General features: G+C 50.4%; 1 protein-coding gene across 4 annotated transcripts in view; it reads left to right on the plus strand.

The window, feature by feature from the left end:
- Positions 1 to 16773, plus strand: part of MRPL19 (mitochondrial ribosomal protein L19) — a 161742-nt gene that overhangs the window by 139572 nt on the left and 5397 nt on the right. The window contains exons 1-4 of one of the 4 annotated variants that reach the window (XM_073586600.1): positions 1660 to 1814; positions 11350 to 11458; positions 14321 to 14439; positions 15566 to 15700. In XM_073586600.1, coding sequence (XP_073442701.1) covers positions 1769 to 1814; positions 11350 to 11458; positions 14321 to 14439; positions 15566 to 15700 — 409 coding nt within the window. In that variant the 5' untranslated portion in view covers positions 1660 to 1768. Of the gene's footprint in view, positions 1 to 1659; positions 1891 to 2182; positions 2244 to 11349; positions 11459 to 14320; positions 14440 to 15565; positions 15701 to 16773 lie in introns of those variants that run through there. The other 3 variants (XM_073586599.1, XM_073586601.1, XM_073586598.1) reach the window with 3 other exon arrangements.

Genomic DNA, 16773 nt, shown 5'->3' on the forward strand with positions numbered 1-16773 from the left:
CGCACAGCTTCTGACCATCACACCTCCTTCTCCGCACAGCCCCTCATCATCACACCTCTTTCTCCGCACAGCCCCTCATCATCACACCTCCTTCTCCGCACAGCCCCTCATCACCACACCTCCTTCTCCGCACAGCCCCTCATCACCACACCTCCTTCTCCGCACAGCCCCTCATCACCACACCTCCTTCTCGGCACAGCCCCTCATCACCACACCTCCTTCTCCGCACAGCCCCTCATCATCACACCTCTTTCTCCGCACAGCCCCTCATCACACCTCCTTCTCCGCACAGCCCCTCATCACCACACCTCTTTCTCCGCACAGCCCCTCATCACCACACCTCCTCCGCACAACCCCTCAGCATCACACCTCCTTCTCCGCACAGCCCCTCATCATCACACCTCTTTCTCCGCACAGCCCCTCATCATCACACCTCCTCCTCCGCACAGCCCCTCAGCATCACACCTCCTTCTCCGCACAGCCCCTCATCATCACACCTCTTTCTCCGCACAGCCCCTCATCATCACACCTCTTTCTCCGCACAGCCCCTCATCATCACACCTCTTTCTCCGCACAGCCCCTCATCATCACACCTCCTTCTCCGCACAGCCCCTCAGCATCACCCCCCGTTTTTCACACAGCCTCTCATCACATTCTCTATGCAGCCCCACACAAGTAACCTAAATCCTTTCCAAAATACATCTTCAAAGCCCTCACACGGAGCCCTGGGTCCTCATTCCCATCTGTACAGGGCTCCACGGTGCCGCCCCTCACTCTCCACATGCGGCTCCACGGTGCCGCCCCTCACTCTCCACACGCGGCTCCACGGTGCCGCATCTCACTCTCCACACGCGGCTCCACGGTGCCTCCCCTCACTCTCCACACGCGGCTCCACGGTGCCGCATCTCACTCTCCACACGCGGCTCCACGGTGCCTCCCCTCACTCTCCACACGCGGCTCCACGGTGCCTCCCCTCACTCTCCACACGCGGCTCCACGGTGCCGCCCCTCACTCTCCACACGCGGCTCCTCGGTGCCGCCCCTCACTCTCCACACGCGGCTCCTCGGTGCCGCCCCTCACTCTCCACACGCGGCTCCACGGTGCCGCCCCTCACTCTCCACACGCCGCTCCACGGTGCCGCCCCTCACTCTCCACACGCCGCTCCACGGTGCCGCCCCTCACTCTCCACACGCCGCTCCACGGTGCCGGCCCTCAGGCTGTGTGCACACGCTGCGGAAAAGGTGCGGATTCATCCGCACGGATTTTGTACAATCCGCAGGTCAAAAGACCTGCGGTTTTACCTGCGGATTGCTCTGCGGTTTTTCATCTCCTCAATGGAGGAGATGGCAAACCGCAGGAGAATCCGCAGAAAGAATTGACAGGTCAATTCTTTCTGCGGATTGAAAACCGCAGATAATCCGCGCGGAAAATTCCGCACCGTCTGCACTGCGGTTTTTGATTCCCATAGGGAATCATTGTACTGCAGCGGCCAAAACCGTTGCGGAACCGCAGCAAAATCCGCAGCGTGTGCACACAGCCTAACTCTCCACACGCGGCTCCACGGTGCCGCACCTCACTCTCCACACGCGGCTCCACGGTGCCTCCCCTCACTCTCCACACGCGGCTCCACGGAGCCGCACCTCACTCTCCTCAGCACAGCGCTGCTTCCTGCTATCGGGTCTTCGCCGGCCTGAAGGCCCCGCCCATTCCGGTGACGTCATTCCCTCCAATAATCACCTCCGTTCTAGACTCTGCCCATGGGACGAACATGGCGGCGTGCAGGAGGTCGCTGCTGTCAGTGCGGTACCGGACAGGTGAGACTGGGGACGACGTGTGCAGTGCTGTGCCGGATTCCACGTGTGTCGTGTGCAGGGCTCTGCGTCATATCATGTGAGAGAATGGAAACTACCCAGCCACAGGGCACGGGACGGGGAATGTGCGAGCACCGGTAATAGGAACGGGGATACAATGTGTAACATATATATATAGGAGAATACACCTAGTGAGGAACATAAGTGAGCACCGACCAACCGGCAGCCACGCCGCCTCACGGACCGGTTCTCCTTTAACCCCTTAGCACCAGGCGTATCTCCGTTTTCCGCTCCCTTCTCCCCGGAGCCGTCACTCTGTCATTTTCCGGTCAGTGTGGCCGAGTGACGGCGTCTTTTCTGCGGGACGAGTTGTGCTATTGAGCAGCATGATTGGTTTTACCGTGTTGTGTACTGGAAACCGGGGGGAAAGAGGTGAAATTGCAAAAAGGAAAAAGTGCAATTTGACAATTATATCTTCTTTTTTTCTTTACAATGTTCTGTAATACTGAGCTGCCATTATGATTCTCCAGGTCTCCTCCATTGTTCTGGGGCTGGGTGACGGCTTATTTTTTGCTTGCCAAGCTGCTGCTTTTATTGACCCCATTTGGGGGTAGATACAATGCTTTTATTACTTATTGCATTTCATCATCCCCCCTCTTCTCTACACAGCCCCTCATCATCATCACTCTTCCCTGCACAGCCCCTCATCACTATCTCCCCTTCTCCGCACAGGCCCTCATCATCATCGTCCCCCCCCTTCTCCGCACAGGCCCTCATTATCATCCCCCCTTCTCCGCACAGGCCCGCTTCGTCATTATCATCCCCCCTTCTCCGCACAGGCCCTCATTATCATCCCCCGTTCTTCGCACAGCCCCTCATCATCATCATCCCCCCCCTTCTTCGCACAGCCCCTCATCATCATCATCCCCCCCTTCGCACAGCCCCTCATCATCATCATCCCCCCCTTCTTCGCACAGCCCCTCATCATCATCATCCCCCCCTTCTTCGCACAGCCCCTCATCATCATCCCCCCTTCTTCGCACAGCCCCTCATCATCATCCCCCCCTTCTTCGCACAGCCCCTCATCATCATCCCCCCTTCTTCGCACAGCCCCTCATCATCATCCCCCCTTCTTCGCACAGACCCTCATCATCCCCTCTCTGCACAGCCCCTCATCATCCCCCCCTTCTCCGCACAGTCCCTCATCGTCCCCACCTTCTCATAGCTATCCAGCAATGGCAACCACTGGGTTTTCCTACAGACGTTTGTCACATGCATGTTATATGCCGCTGTCAGAGATTGACAGCAACATTTAACATGTTAACAGCCACAGGTGGATCACATTTCCACCCGCCGCTGTTAGTGGCACATGACAGCTAATCAATTCAGATGTGCCGGAAAAGGTGCAGGCTCACCGCCAGAGCCCACACCAAACAGGGGGAGGCACCTTATGACGGACACAGTGCATCATTGGGTGTTAAGAAGTCTTCCTACTGTCGTAGCTGCTTTTGTTCTGACCAAGCGTCAGCTGTCCAGATCACCAGTGAGTCCGAATTGTGAGATTTTTCGCCCTTTCTGTTGCAAGCGCTTGGAGACAAAGAGACTTCAACACACGAGCCGTGGTCAAATCACTTTATCTGACGTAATGAAATACAAGACATGTTTTATACCATTTACCACAATATGTGACTCTATGGAGCTCATTTGGCCCCCACCATCACCTCAGGGTCGTACCTTGTTTACAATATACCCAGAACAAGTTGAGAACAAATATGATAACAAGTATAGTTTCCTTAAAGACAGAGACTACTAGTCTACATAAGCATAATTCTAGCAATATTAGGCAAAAGGCAATTGAAGTCTTAAAGGCATTTAAAGGGATATAAAAGCAAACATAGAATCATAGAATTGTAGAGTTGGAAGGGACCTCCTGGGCCATCTGGTCCAACCCCCTGCTCAAAGCAGGATTCAAACCATTTACTCAAACCATTTACTCAAACCATTAACTCTTCTATATCAATTTCCCCCTTTTGTAAATGGTATAACCTTTGCCACAGGGTCAGCTGATGTCCACAAAGGAGCTACTGTCTCGTGGGTCTAGTACCCATAAGGGGGCTTCCTACCTGCTTCGCCCATCCACCCTCAGTGTGGACACTCACTTTCCCCATCAGCAATGGCTACCTGGGATCTATGATACACTACAGAAGGTTCAGCCTTAGATTCTTTTTTTCACACATACATTATTCAGTAGCTTAAGTAATACATATATTAGCGCTTTTACGGCTACATAAAACAATAAGCAAAACAACAAAATTTGCATATAAGTCTGTACAATGCCAAAAATCCATCCTGCAAGGCCATTAAACCAATTTGCTGGATTTAGGAAAGAGAATGTGTTACCCCACCAGGAGTCTCTGTTTGCACTGTGTTGTTTCAACCATTGGTCTCTAAGTTCACCTATTTTGTCTATACTGGCCCTGATCTGGAGATTGCCAGCAGGGTCGATATAATTACAACAGGTGGGACCAATTATCTGACACATTCCTCCTTCTATTGCTGTCAGGTAATCTAGTACTATAGTATGTTGGTTAGTAACTACGATTAATTGTCTCTGTATTGTATTAGTTTCATTAAGAACTTCAAGAATCTGGAAGATCTGATCGTCCAGGTAGTCAGTAGCTTCCACTAATTTATCCCACATTATGAAGGGGTATATTAGCATACTACTGAATATTTTATTAGCTATCCCCATTTCTACTAGATGCGGCCTACCATTTGGCTGGGGCTTATTGTTTGCAGCCCTTCTATACAAAGTATGAATTGGAACTGCTGCTGTGTCTATTTTACTATGAGGAACTATGACAGTGGCTGGTGTCAGTTTAGCAAGAGTGCAAACCCCTCTTATGTCCGGGCTCACCCACCTGTAGGCACGATGTCCGCAAACCAAGAATACTCCTTCAGGGAGACCACAAACGTGACCAGGGGTCTGTATACATTGGTATAAACTCTAAAGTCCTGACATAGGCTTATGGGCACACCAAGTATTATTCATTTATTTTCCCCTTATACCAGATGTACATTTACCCTTTTCTTTCCTTATTATTTTACCCGTAGATGATTTACAGCCTTCAACACCATCTTGGTGCACCGTATCATTAACCTGTGTTTGATCGCGAGTGTATATGCGGAAGCAATTATTGTCCTCACCACAGGTGTCTGCTCCAGTGTATTGAAGACTGAACCACCGTCCATCATTGGGAATAGGGTCTGAGTGAGGGATTTCAGTCCTCCTCCTGGCGACCATATTTCCGACTTCTGAGTCATATTCCCGCCACCACATTTGTACCTTTAGGTTATATTAAACTGAAACCAGGGATTAACAGCCCATTCGACTACAGCCAATGAGGCAGATAAATCATGGGGCACATCTTTTCCCCAATACCTAGATTGAGTCCAAGTCTCATTGTGTATGCAGTGTGGGGTTAATACCTCCCATGGCTCCAGAGGTAAGGCTAAGTACGGCATAGTCCTCGCAGACACTGGGCTGTGTGTACAGATCCAACAGTCCTTCGGTTTCTGTCCTTCCATGTCCTTTATAAGAAGAGCATGATGCCGAATAAGTTTGTTGTCCCAATCAGCATTTAATAGTTTGTCCTGTGTCTCTGTAGAGTGCAGTAACCCTGTCACTGCCAGCAAGGTGATGAGGAGAACAGTCATTCTGCTGTTGACAGGACCTTCTTGCAGTGACTGGCGTGGATCCAGGTGGGCTTTCCCTCAAGTTTTACTGAAGTGGATGTGGTCAGCTGGACTTGGAAGGGGCCGTCAAATCGTGGGTCCAGGCTCCTTCTCACGTGTCTGCGTATAACCACCCAATCACCTGGATTCAGCTGATGCACATCTGCACTGGCATTAGGATCTGGAATGTATGAGAACACATGTTTATGCACCACATTAAGTCTTTCCTGCAAGGCCTGGACGTAGGCTGTCATAGAACCATGTTGCATTTGTAGCACCTGTGGGAAGTACAGACCAGTCTTTGGTGCACTACCAACAGGACTTCAGAAGGAGACAAGCCTGTGTTTCTATTTGGAGTGTGTCTGACTGAAAAGAGTGCAAGAGGCAAGCACTCTACCCAGCTCTTTCCTGTGTCTGCCATGGCCTTTTGAATTTTCAGTTTGTGTCCCATTTAGTCTTTCCACTTTCCCACTACTTTGTGGCGGCCTATATGGTGTATGAAATGCTTGCTGTACACTCGGGGCCTGCATGACTTCCCTCATTATTTCTCCCGTGAAGTGTGTACCCCTATCTGTTTCTGTGGCTTCTGGGACACCATACCTGCAGATCAGTTCTTTCATCAGTTTGTCTGCAGTCGTTTTAGTACTTGCACATTTTACCGGATAGGCTTCCGGCCAACCAGAGAAGAGCTCTACACATACTAGGATATTTGCATACACTCCTACCGTGGTAGCTGTATGTCGTCAATCTGCAGTCTCTGAAACGGGTAGAGAGGCCTAGATGTCGCTTTCTTAGGGACTTTTACTGTTTTACCTGGGTTGTGCTGTGCACAGATGAGGCATGATTGTACAAGTTTCGCAGCTGCGTAACTGAAGCCAGGAGCGATCCAGAAGGCATCTACCATGGCACACATGTGACTTTTTGAGGTGTGAGTGGGGCCATGTGCTGCTTGCGCCATGATTGGGAACAGGGACTTTGGTGGGCACAATTTATCCTTATTCTCCTATACTCCATTTGAGCTCAGCTCCCAGTCTCCTCCGGTGTACCTTCTCTGTTTGGGCAGCCTTTTGCCGGAGGGATTTCGGGACATCGGGACATCTAGACCCAAAGTGGCTGGAATACGCTGACTCCCCGCCACCATCCACTGCTCTCTCTGGGCCGCCTTGTGCTATTTTAGCAGCCTCGTTCGCCCTTCTATTGCCTTCTGCCTCCACGGAGTCACCTTTGTGTGTGCTTTTACCTTCACAATGCCAACCTGGACTGGTAACATCAATGCCTCCATCAATTGTTTCACCAGCTCTGCATTTTTAATGGGCTTCGAATCTGTGAAAATATTAGCGACTTTACCTGCAGCGGCTCTACACGCCTCAGTGAGTGCCTTCAACTCTGCCTCCTGCGCCGACATATAAGGAGAGAGTGGTTCCGCTCGGATTACCTCATGTGAGGATACTACTGCATATCCAGTGTAGAATCGTCCATCCTGGTGGTATCTGGAGCCATCTACAAAAAAGAAACTCAAAGTCTGCATTAGGAACAGGTTTTTTCATGGAACGTGTGCAAACCCAACTGTCTCCTGACTCATCAGTTCTATGCAGACATGTTCATGTGTCATGTCAAAGTATCCTTCCTCACTCACTAATACGGTCACCAATTCCCCCTTTTCTGAATCCACAGACAGGAGGGTGGCTGGATTCAGAACGTTACATCTTTTTGAGGGTGACATACTCAGGAATTAGTAGAGCACACTCAAGTCGGAGCTGTCTGGCCATAGACAGATATTTTGGTTGAACTTGTACGAGTATGGCATGGATGTCATGTGGGGAATAGATTGTCAAAAGAAAGGTCAGTGTGATCTCACATGCCTTTCCTAGTAGTAGTGCAGCTGCTCCTACCGCACAGACACAATCAATTTTGTGTGAGGTCCCGGGTCTGATGACAAGCAGTCATAAAGTAGTTGGAATATTTGTGAAGCGGACCTTATCCAAGGCCTACTGTAGGTCACTAAACCTAGGAAAGTGCATAGATGCTGATGTGACCTGGGTAGAGGGAGATCTTGAATTGCCTGTTTCCTGTCAGGTGTCTGGTACCTTTGGCAATATAATGTCCCAACAAATGTCACCTTTTATTTGTAATACTGTAATTTGTCACGTGAGACCTTGCAACCCTTAGCGTCATCCACGTACTGTAATAGTACAATCAGCGGATGAGGTGATTGCCACTACTCAAGGATCCCTGCCATTGCTGCTGAATAGATGGCAGGGGATTTCTTTCCCCCTTATTATTTGAAATGATTGCACCTGTTTGAACTTGTAAGGCCGGTTTCACATTTGCGTTTAGGGCCGCAGCGTCGGCCTGCGCACGGCCGCCGCTAAGCCCCGCCCTCTGACGTGCCTCCGCCAGTAGCTCCGCCTCTGGGCGCATGACGCTGCATGCGTCATGCGTCCCCTATCTTTATCACTGAGGACGCAGGCCGTGCACAGTATGCGTTTGGCGGCGCCTGCGTCCTTTTGACGGTGCGCCGACCAGTGCCAAACGCAACCTGTTGCAATTTGATTGCGCTCGGCGCACCGTCAAAAAGACGCAGGCGCTGCCAAACGCATACTGCGCACGGCCTGCGTCCTCAATGATAAAGATAACGCATGCGGCGTCATGCGCCCAGAGGCGGAGCTACCAGAGGAGGCGTACCTGTATAAAAGTCACCTGTCCACACACAATCAATCACACTCCAATCCCTCCACCATGGCCAAGACCAAAGAAATATTCATTTCTCTTTAGTAGCGGGCACAGAAGGTAGCCGCAGCCGCCGATTCTGGCGCTCCCTCTTCCCCTCAGTCTTCTGGGACAATGACTCGAGTATAAGCCGATGGGGGCGTTTTCAGCACAAAAAAATGTACTGAAAAACTCAGCTTATACTTTAGTATATACGTTATTTATCGTTTGTTCATTCTTTTTGTAAAATTATAAAAATAAACTGTTACCGCTGCTATTTTGAGATCGTTTTTACCACAGCCGTCTAACACTTTTGCACTGTGCTGGATGAGTGATGTGAGGTTTTGATTACCTGTAAATGTCTTTTGTGAACAGTATCGTACCGCTAATAGCCACAAACCACACGGACACTATGGGGCTAGTCATTAGTTCCTTTCAGGACTGAGCCCCCACTTTACAGCTTCTCAATTTCAATGGTATCTGCAGCCTTAGGACAGTGGAGGACAGAGCAGTGCGCTCCCTGGGCCACCTTTCAGCCTGTGCATCTGGTGCAATAATGTGCCTAGGACGGTGGAGGACGGAGCAGTGCGCTCCCTGGGCCACCTTTCAGCCTGTGCGTCTGGTGTAATGATGTGCCTAGGATGGTGGAGGACGGAGCAGTGCGCTCCCTGGGCCACCTTTCAGCCTGTGCGTCTGGTGTAATGATGTGCCTAGGATGGTGGAGGATGGAGCAGTGTGCTCCCTGTGCCACCTTTCAGCCTGTGCGTCTGGTGCAATAATGTGCCTAGGACGGTGGAGGACGGAGCAGTGCGCTCCCTGGGCCACCTTTCAGCCTGTGCGTCTGGTGTAATGATGTGCCTAGGATGGTGGAGGACGGAGCAGTGCGCTCCCTGGGCCACCTTTCAGCCTGTGCGTCTGGTGTAATGATGTGCCTAGGATGGTGGAGGATGGAGCAGTGTGCTCCCTGTGCCACCTTTCAGCCTGTGCGTCTGGTGTAATGATGTGCCAAGGATGGTGGAGGATGGAGCAGTGTGCTCCCTGTGCCACCTTTCAGCCTGTGCGTCTGGTGCAATAATGTCCCTAGGACGGTGGAGGACGGAGCAGTGTGCTCCCTGTGCCACCTTTCAGCCTGTGCGTCTGGTGTAATGATGTGCCAAGGATGGTGGAGGACGGAGCAGTGTGCTCCCTGTGCCACCTTTCAGCCTGTGCGTCTGGTGTAATGATGTGCCGAGGACGGAGCAGTGTGCTCCCTGTGCCACCTTTCAGCCTGTGCGTCTGGTGTAATGATGTGCCAAGGATGGTGGAGGATGGAGCAGTGTGCTCCCTGTGCCACCTTTCAGCCTGTGCGTCTGGTGTAATGATGTGCCAAGGATGGTGGAGGATGGAGCAGTGTGCTCCCTGTGCCACCTTTCAGCCTGTGCGTCTGGTGCAATAATGTCCCTAGGACGGTGGAGGACGGAGCAGTGTGCTCCCTGTGCCACTTTTCAGCCTGTGGGTCTGATGCAATGATGTGCCAAGGATGGTGTAGGATAGTGCAGTGCGCTCCCTGTGCTACCTTTCAGCCTGTGCGTCTGGTGTAATGATTTGCCAAGGATGGTGGAGGATGGAGCAGTGCGCTCCCTGTGCCACCTTTCAGCCTGTGTGTCTGGTGTAATGATGTGCCTAGGATGGTGGAGGACGGAGCAGTGCGCTCCCTGTGCCACCTTTCAGCCTGTGCTTCTGGTGTAATGATGTGGCTAGGATGGTGGAGGACGGAGCAGTGTGCTCCCTGTGCCACCTTTCAGCCTGTGCGTCTGGTGCAACGATGTGCCAATGATTGTGGAGGATGGAGCAGTGTGCTTCCTGTGCCACCTTTCAGCCTGTGTGTCTGGTGTAATGATGTGCCTAGGATGGTGGAGGACGGAGCAGTGCGCTCCCTGTGCCACCTTTCAGCCTGTGCTTCTGGTGTAATGATGTGGCTAGGATGGTGGAGGATGGAGCAGTGTGCTCCCTGTGCCACCTTTCAGCCTGTGCGTCTGGTGCAACGATGTGCCAATGATTGTGGAGGATGGAGCAGTGTGCTTCCTGTGCCACCTTTCAGCCTGTGCGTCTGGTGCAATGATGTGTCTAGGATGGTGGAGGACGGAGCAGTGTGGTCCCTGTGCCACCTTTCAGCCTGTGCTTCTGGTGCAATGATGTGTCTAGGACGGTGGAGGAAGGAGCAGTGCGCTCCCTATGCCACCTTTCAGCCTGTGCGTCTGGTGCAATGATGTGCCAATGATTGTGGAGGACGGAGCAGTGTGCTCCCTGTGCCACCTTTCAGCCTGTGCGTCTGGTGCAATGATGTGTCTAGGATGGTGTAGGATGGAGAAGTGCGCTCCCTGTGCCACCTTTCAGCCTGTGCTTCTCGTGCAATGATGTCTAGGACGGTGGAGGACGGAGCAGTGTGCTCCCTGTACCACCTTTCAGCCTGTGCGTCTGGTGCAATGATGTGCCAATGATTGTGGAGGACGGAGCAGTGTGCTCCCTGTGCCACCTTTCAGCCTGTGTGTATGGTGCAATGATGTGTCTAGGATGGTGGAGGACGGAGCAGTGTGCTCCCTGTGCCACCTTTCAGCCTGTGTTTCTGGTGCAATGATGTGTTTAGGACGGTGGAGGAAGGAGCAGTGCGCTCCCTGTGCCACCTTTAAGCCTGTGTGTATGGTGCAATGATGTGCCTAGATTGTGCCTGCTGCACGGAGCCTCAGTCCACACTCTGCACAGAATGGAGCTATGTGATAAGAGTACTTGTGGGGATTTCACTTTGAGGGTATCATACTGCTTGTGGGGGGCATTTTTGTAGACTTCATACTCAGTGGGATGCGTGTAACGTGTCATAGTGGGGGGGAAAACATTAAGGGGTTTCAATGGATTTAAAAATATTGTGGCCCTTGCACAGTAAATGTCCCGCTCCTGGGCTGTGAAAGTTGGAAGGTATGTTCTGCGACGGCGCCTACTCTGACACATATTTTTTTTGGCTGAATTAAGAAGGGGGCCCAGCTACGTAGCCCCCTGATTTCTATATGTCTCTGTTACAGAATGATCCAGAATCAGTTCTTCCCTTCTCTTCTTCCAGGGACTTGGACCTCTGCCAGACTCCTTAGTGATGGAGACTCTACAACGTTCAGACCTCCCGTGAAGCCAATAATCATAGATAAGAATGCGTCAGAGGAATCACAGAAGAGGTGAGGGGCTTCACTTTATAAATGGCGTGCGACTTAAGAAACTACGACCCCCCCAGCATTTCCGGATAATTGCAGGTGAATCTGCTGTTGGGTCTCGGTGTTCTGGGTCCATCGGTGATGTAACGTCTACATCCGTTCAATAGCTGTGCTCAGTGATTGATTGCAGCGGTGATGCGTGCTACTGATGTGACATCACTGCTGCAGCCAAAACACTAAAACCAGAGTACGGGAAGGGAACCTATACTGGACCTGGGCAAGTTGAGTATCTTCATTTTGTTATTTAGGTATAGAAGATTGTTTGGAGTCTGTTTTCGTTAACCCTTTCTTTTTCTTTTTCTTTTATTTACCCTTTTATTTTTTCCTTTCATTTTGTCAGAAAGCCATAACTTTTTTCTTTATTATTATTGTTCTGTCGACACAGTGGTATAAGAGCTTGATTTTTTTTTTTTTTGCAGGACGAGTTGTAGTTTTGACCATAAGACGCACCTGATTATAAGACGCACCCCCAAATTTGGTGAAGAAAAAGAGAATTTTTTTTTTTTTATGTTAAATGGAAGTGTGTCTTATAATGCCAGTGTCCGTCTTTCAAATCATATATATGTCCCTCATCCTGGTATCTATATAAGGCCGAGATCACACATGCGAGGAATACGGACGAGTCTCGCATGTTAATACCCGGCACTGCTGCCGGCACTCAGGAGCGGAGCGTGCGGCTGCATGTATTGCTATGCGGCCGCCGCTTCGATCCAAGTGCCGGGTATTAACATGCGAGACTTGTCAGTATTCCACTCATGTGTGATCCCGGCCTAACCCCCATCCTGGCACATTGCTCCCTTGTGCTGGCACATAGCCCCCCCCATCCCATCCTCGATATGGCCCTTCCTGTCACTATATGCCTCCATGCTGGCACTCACATGGCGCCCCCCCCCTCTCTATATGCCCCCCTGCTGGCATGCACACTGGCCCCCCGTCCCTATATTCCCCCGTGCTGGCAAGCACATGATAAAATAACAAACACTACTCACCTTACGATGATGGCTCCGTGGCTTTTCCTGTGTCTGTGCCGACATCCTCCTCCTACGAGGGCGTGCGTCAGGAGCTGCTCATTCAGGCACTTCATTGTAGCTTCAGGACCTTCCGTCACGTGACCGCAGTGCACACTGGGATTCACGTGACCGAAGGTCCAAGTGGTCACGTGACGGAAGGTCCTGAAGCTTCGATGAAGTGCCTGAATGAGCAGCTGCTGCCGCGCGCCCTCGTGGGAGGAGGATGTCGGCACAGACACAGGAAGAGCCACGGGTGAGCTGGGAGCACGGTTTATCATTGGAAGGTGAATATAGTGACGGGGCGGGGGAGAGAGTGCAGGCATATGCACCGCTCCCCTGTCTACCAACTCGGCGCGGCTTCAGCACCGAGGAGATGGACAGCGGGTGCAGTGATTACATGAGCCTAACGAGCGGGAGCACGTGACCACCCGCTGTCTCTGCAGCCCACCCCAGCCCCCTGACACCACGCCAGAGCCGCTCCCCTCCTCTACAGCACACAGATTCGGATTATAAGACGCACCCCCTACTTTCCCCCAAAATCTGGGGGAACAAAAGTGCATCTTATAATTCGAAAAATACGGATTATACAAGTACAAAATACAAGTGCCGTGAAATTGAGGAAAAACAAACAAAAATACTGAATTCTGCTACTGTTTTTTTTTTTGGCGTACATTTTACGGTATAAATGATCTGGCAATATGATTTCATAGGGAGAATTATGCTCATACCAAGATGGTAAAGTTTATTTTTTTATTGAAACTGCTAAAAAAAGACAAAGTCACCATTTTACGAGACCTGGATATTTTTCAGCGAATGGTTTTTTTTTTTTTTTTTTTGTATGACGGCTGACCTTTTTATTGACATGACTATAGACCATAATTTAATTTTATTATTAAATTATTTTTTGTTTTTCCTTTAGTCCCCTTATGGAAGTTTGGACTTGCAACCGTCTGATCACTTGTACTATATGCTGCAATACCAGTCCTATTTTTTTTTAGTTTATAAGTGATAAAGTTTTTATTTATTTCTTATACTTTTCAAAACTTTTGCACTTTTTTTTTTTTTGTCCCCCATAAGGAACTTGGATTTGCGACCCTCTGATCACTTTTACTAGATGCTGCTGTTCTACAGTTTCCTATAAACGCCAGGTTGGTCTTCCAAGGAGCAGTCATGGCAGGCACAGGGGTCTTCAGCAATCCTCAGCTGCCATGCCATTGATTGCACAGCAGGGAGGCTGGTGGGCTCATGGAACGTCGTAACCCCTGGCCTGTGCCCCTGGAAAGGCCAATGCCCAAGATTCAGGGTAGTTAAGGTGCAGCTCCGCTCACTGCTGTTAGAGGCAGGTGTGGGCCGTATAACACAGCCATCATCTGCTGGGCATGGTGGGGGTTCAGCTTCTGAACAAACATCATACATGGGGACCTGACATTGGACGTACTAAAGTCACCATTGACGAATCGGCCGAAAACATCAGGAAACCCCGTACTGTGGGTGAAGACTGTGAAAAAAAATTGCTGATGAAGGTATAGAAAATAGATTTGGCAAATTAAAAAGAATAGTAAAGTGCAAACGAAAACAGTCGAAAAACACCAAATATTAGAAGGGGAAAAAAGCGCAAACGTTATAATGAATTGGGTCTAATATGTACAGAGTAACGCTCATTACATCTGTGCTGGAGGCCCCGTCACAGCTCGGGGGATCCATTTGGTGCCGTTGTATGACGGATTTGACCCCGCGCCTCGGTTTTTACAATATGTAGAGGAATCTATGTCTTATACTTATTTATACATTTTAACTTTTTTTTTCTGTAATGCAGGTTTTTGAGCCCAGAGTTTATACCTCCCCGAAGCAGGAAAAACCCCCTGAAGTACTATCTGGAAAGACAGGACATGATAGAGCGGAGAAAAGTCATTAAAATTCCTGAGTTCTACGTAGGTGCGGGAAGCTGTTACTGCAGTTACATAATACACGTCGGGGGGGCATTAATTTATAGGGTTGTCCAGGATTTAGACATTCAGGATGGGTCATCAATATCAGATCAGAGGGGGTCCGGCCTTCAGTACCCCCTTCAGTTGTTACCAGGTCCCTTTGAAGTTAAAGGGAATCTGTGACCTATTTTTTGGCATATAAGATGCGGTCACCGCCTTCAGTGGCTTATCTACAACATTCTGTAATGCTGGAGATAAGCCCCCGATGTAACCTGAAAGAAAAACGAGTTTGATTATACTCACGGGGGGGGGGCGCGGTCCCGGGTCCTCCCATCTTCTAGCGATGACGTCCTCTTCTTTGCTTTCCGGCGCGCTCCGGCACCTGCGCACTGCAGGACTCAGTACGCCGGAGCCGCGACAGGAAACAAAGAAGAGGACGTCATCGCTTGGAGATGGGAGGACCCAGACTGCGACACCCATCGGACCCAGGCCGGACCGCCCCCCCCAGTAAGTATAATCTAACTCGTTTTTCTTATCTTTCAGGTTACATCGGGGGCTTATCTACAGCATTACAGAATGTTGTAGGTAAGCCCCTGATGGCGGTTGCTGCGTATTATATGCCAAAAAATAGGTGACAGATTCCTTTTAATGGGAATTGAGCTGTGGTACTAGAGAATGGCCACTGCAAAGTGTATGGCACTGTGATCAGCTGATCAATAAAGGAGATGGGGTGGTGCGTTAGGGAGGAGGCAGGTGCAGTACAGGAGAGGGGACTGTCTGCATTTGGGCATATGAATTAGGGAGGAGGCAGGAGCACTACATTAGAGGGGGTAGGGCGAAGGCAGGAGTGGTACATGAGGGGGGGGACTGTCTGCTGTCGGTTGTGTGCATTAGGGAGGAGACAGGAGTGGTACAGTAGAGGGAGACTGTCTGTAATTGGGCATGTGAACTAGGGAGGTTGCAGGAGCAGTACAGGAGAGGGGACTGTCTGCACTTGATCGTGTGCATTAGGAAGGAGGCAGGAGCAATACAGTAGAAGTGCAGGGGAGGCGAGGATGGTGCACATCACAGTGTGAATACGTGCTGATCGTGATGCTTTACATGCTGACACTATCCCCCTTCTCTGTTGACAGGCAGCATTCTCGCAGTCAGTGTGGCTGATCCTTACGCAAATGGAAAACTCAACAGATTTGTAGGCCTTTGTATTGACCGATCTGGACACGGCCTGGGGGCCACATTTCTGCTGCGAAACATTATTGATGGACAAGGTTGGTACAAATTCCTTTCTGTGTTTTTTTTTTTTTTTTTATTTTATATAGTTATGTCTGTATTTCTACAGCTACTTCCCAATACTTGCACAGATGGGCTCTGCTCAGGTTACAGAGCACGTCCATGGGACTCACTTGTAGCGGTCAGGTCACAGAGCATGCCCACAACACTCATTGAAGTCAGTCCGGTCACAGAACATGGCCAAAACACTCGTGGTAGTCCGTCCAGTCACAGAGCATGCCCACGACAGCTTCCCAAGGAAGTCGGTCAGGTCGCAGAGCATGCTCATAACACTGTTCCATGGAAGTAAATCAGGTTACAGACCACACCCACCGTACTCTCCCTTCGAAGTCAGTCAGGTCGCTGATCATGCCCACAACAATTTGCCATGATGTAAATCAGATCATAGAGCATACCCACAACACTCCCATGGATGTAAATCAGATCACAGGGCAGACCCACAACACTCCCATGGATGTAAATCAGATCACAGGGCAGACCCACAACACTCCCATGGACGTAAATCAGAGCACAGGGCAGACCCACAACACTCCCATGGATGTAAATCAGATCACAGGGCAGACCCACAACACTCCCATGGATGTAAATCAGATCACAGGGCAGACCCACAACACTCCCATGGACGTAAATCAGAGCACAGGGCAGACCCACAACACTCCCATGGACGTAAATCAGATCACAGGGCAGACCCACAACACTCCCATGGACGTAAATCAGAGCACAGGGCAGACCCACAACACTCCCATGGATGTAAATCAGATCACAGGGCAGACCCACAACACTCCCATGGATGTAAATCAGATCACAGGGCAGACCCACAACACTCCCATGGACGTAAATCAGAGCACAGGGCATACCCACAACACTCCCATGGATGTAAATCAGATCACAGGGCAGACCCACAACACTCCCATGGATGTAAATCAGATCACAGGGCAGACCCACAACACTCCCATGGACGTAAATCAGATCACAGGGCAGACCCACAACACTCCCATAGATGTAAATCAGAGCACAGGGCAGACCCACAACACTCCCATGGATGTAAATC

This window comes from Dendrobates tinctorius, unplaced genomic scaffold (genome assembly GCF_039654945.1).
Source record: "Dendrobates tinctorius isolate UK_male_01 unplaced genomic scaffold, ASM3965494v1 ptg000093l, whole genome shotgun sequence".
Taxonomy (NCBI): domain Eukaryota; kingdom Metazoa; phylum Chordata; class Amphibia; order Anura; family Dendrobatidae; genus Dendrobates; species Dendrobates tinctorius.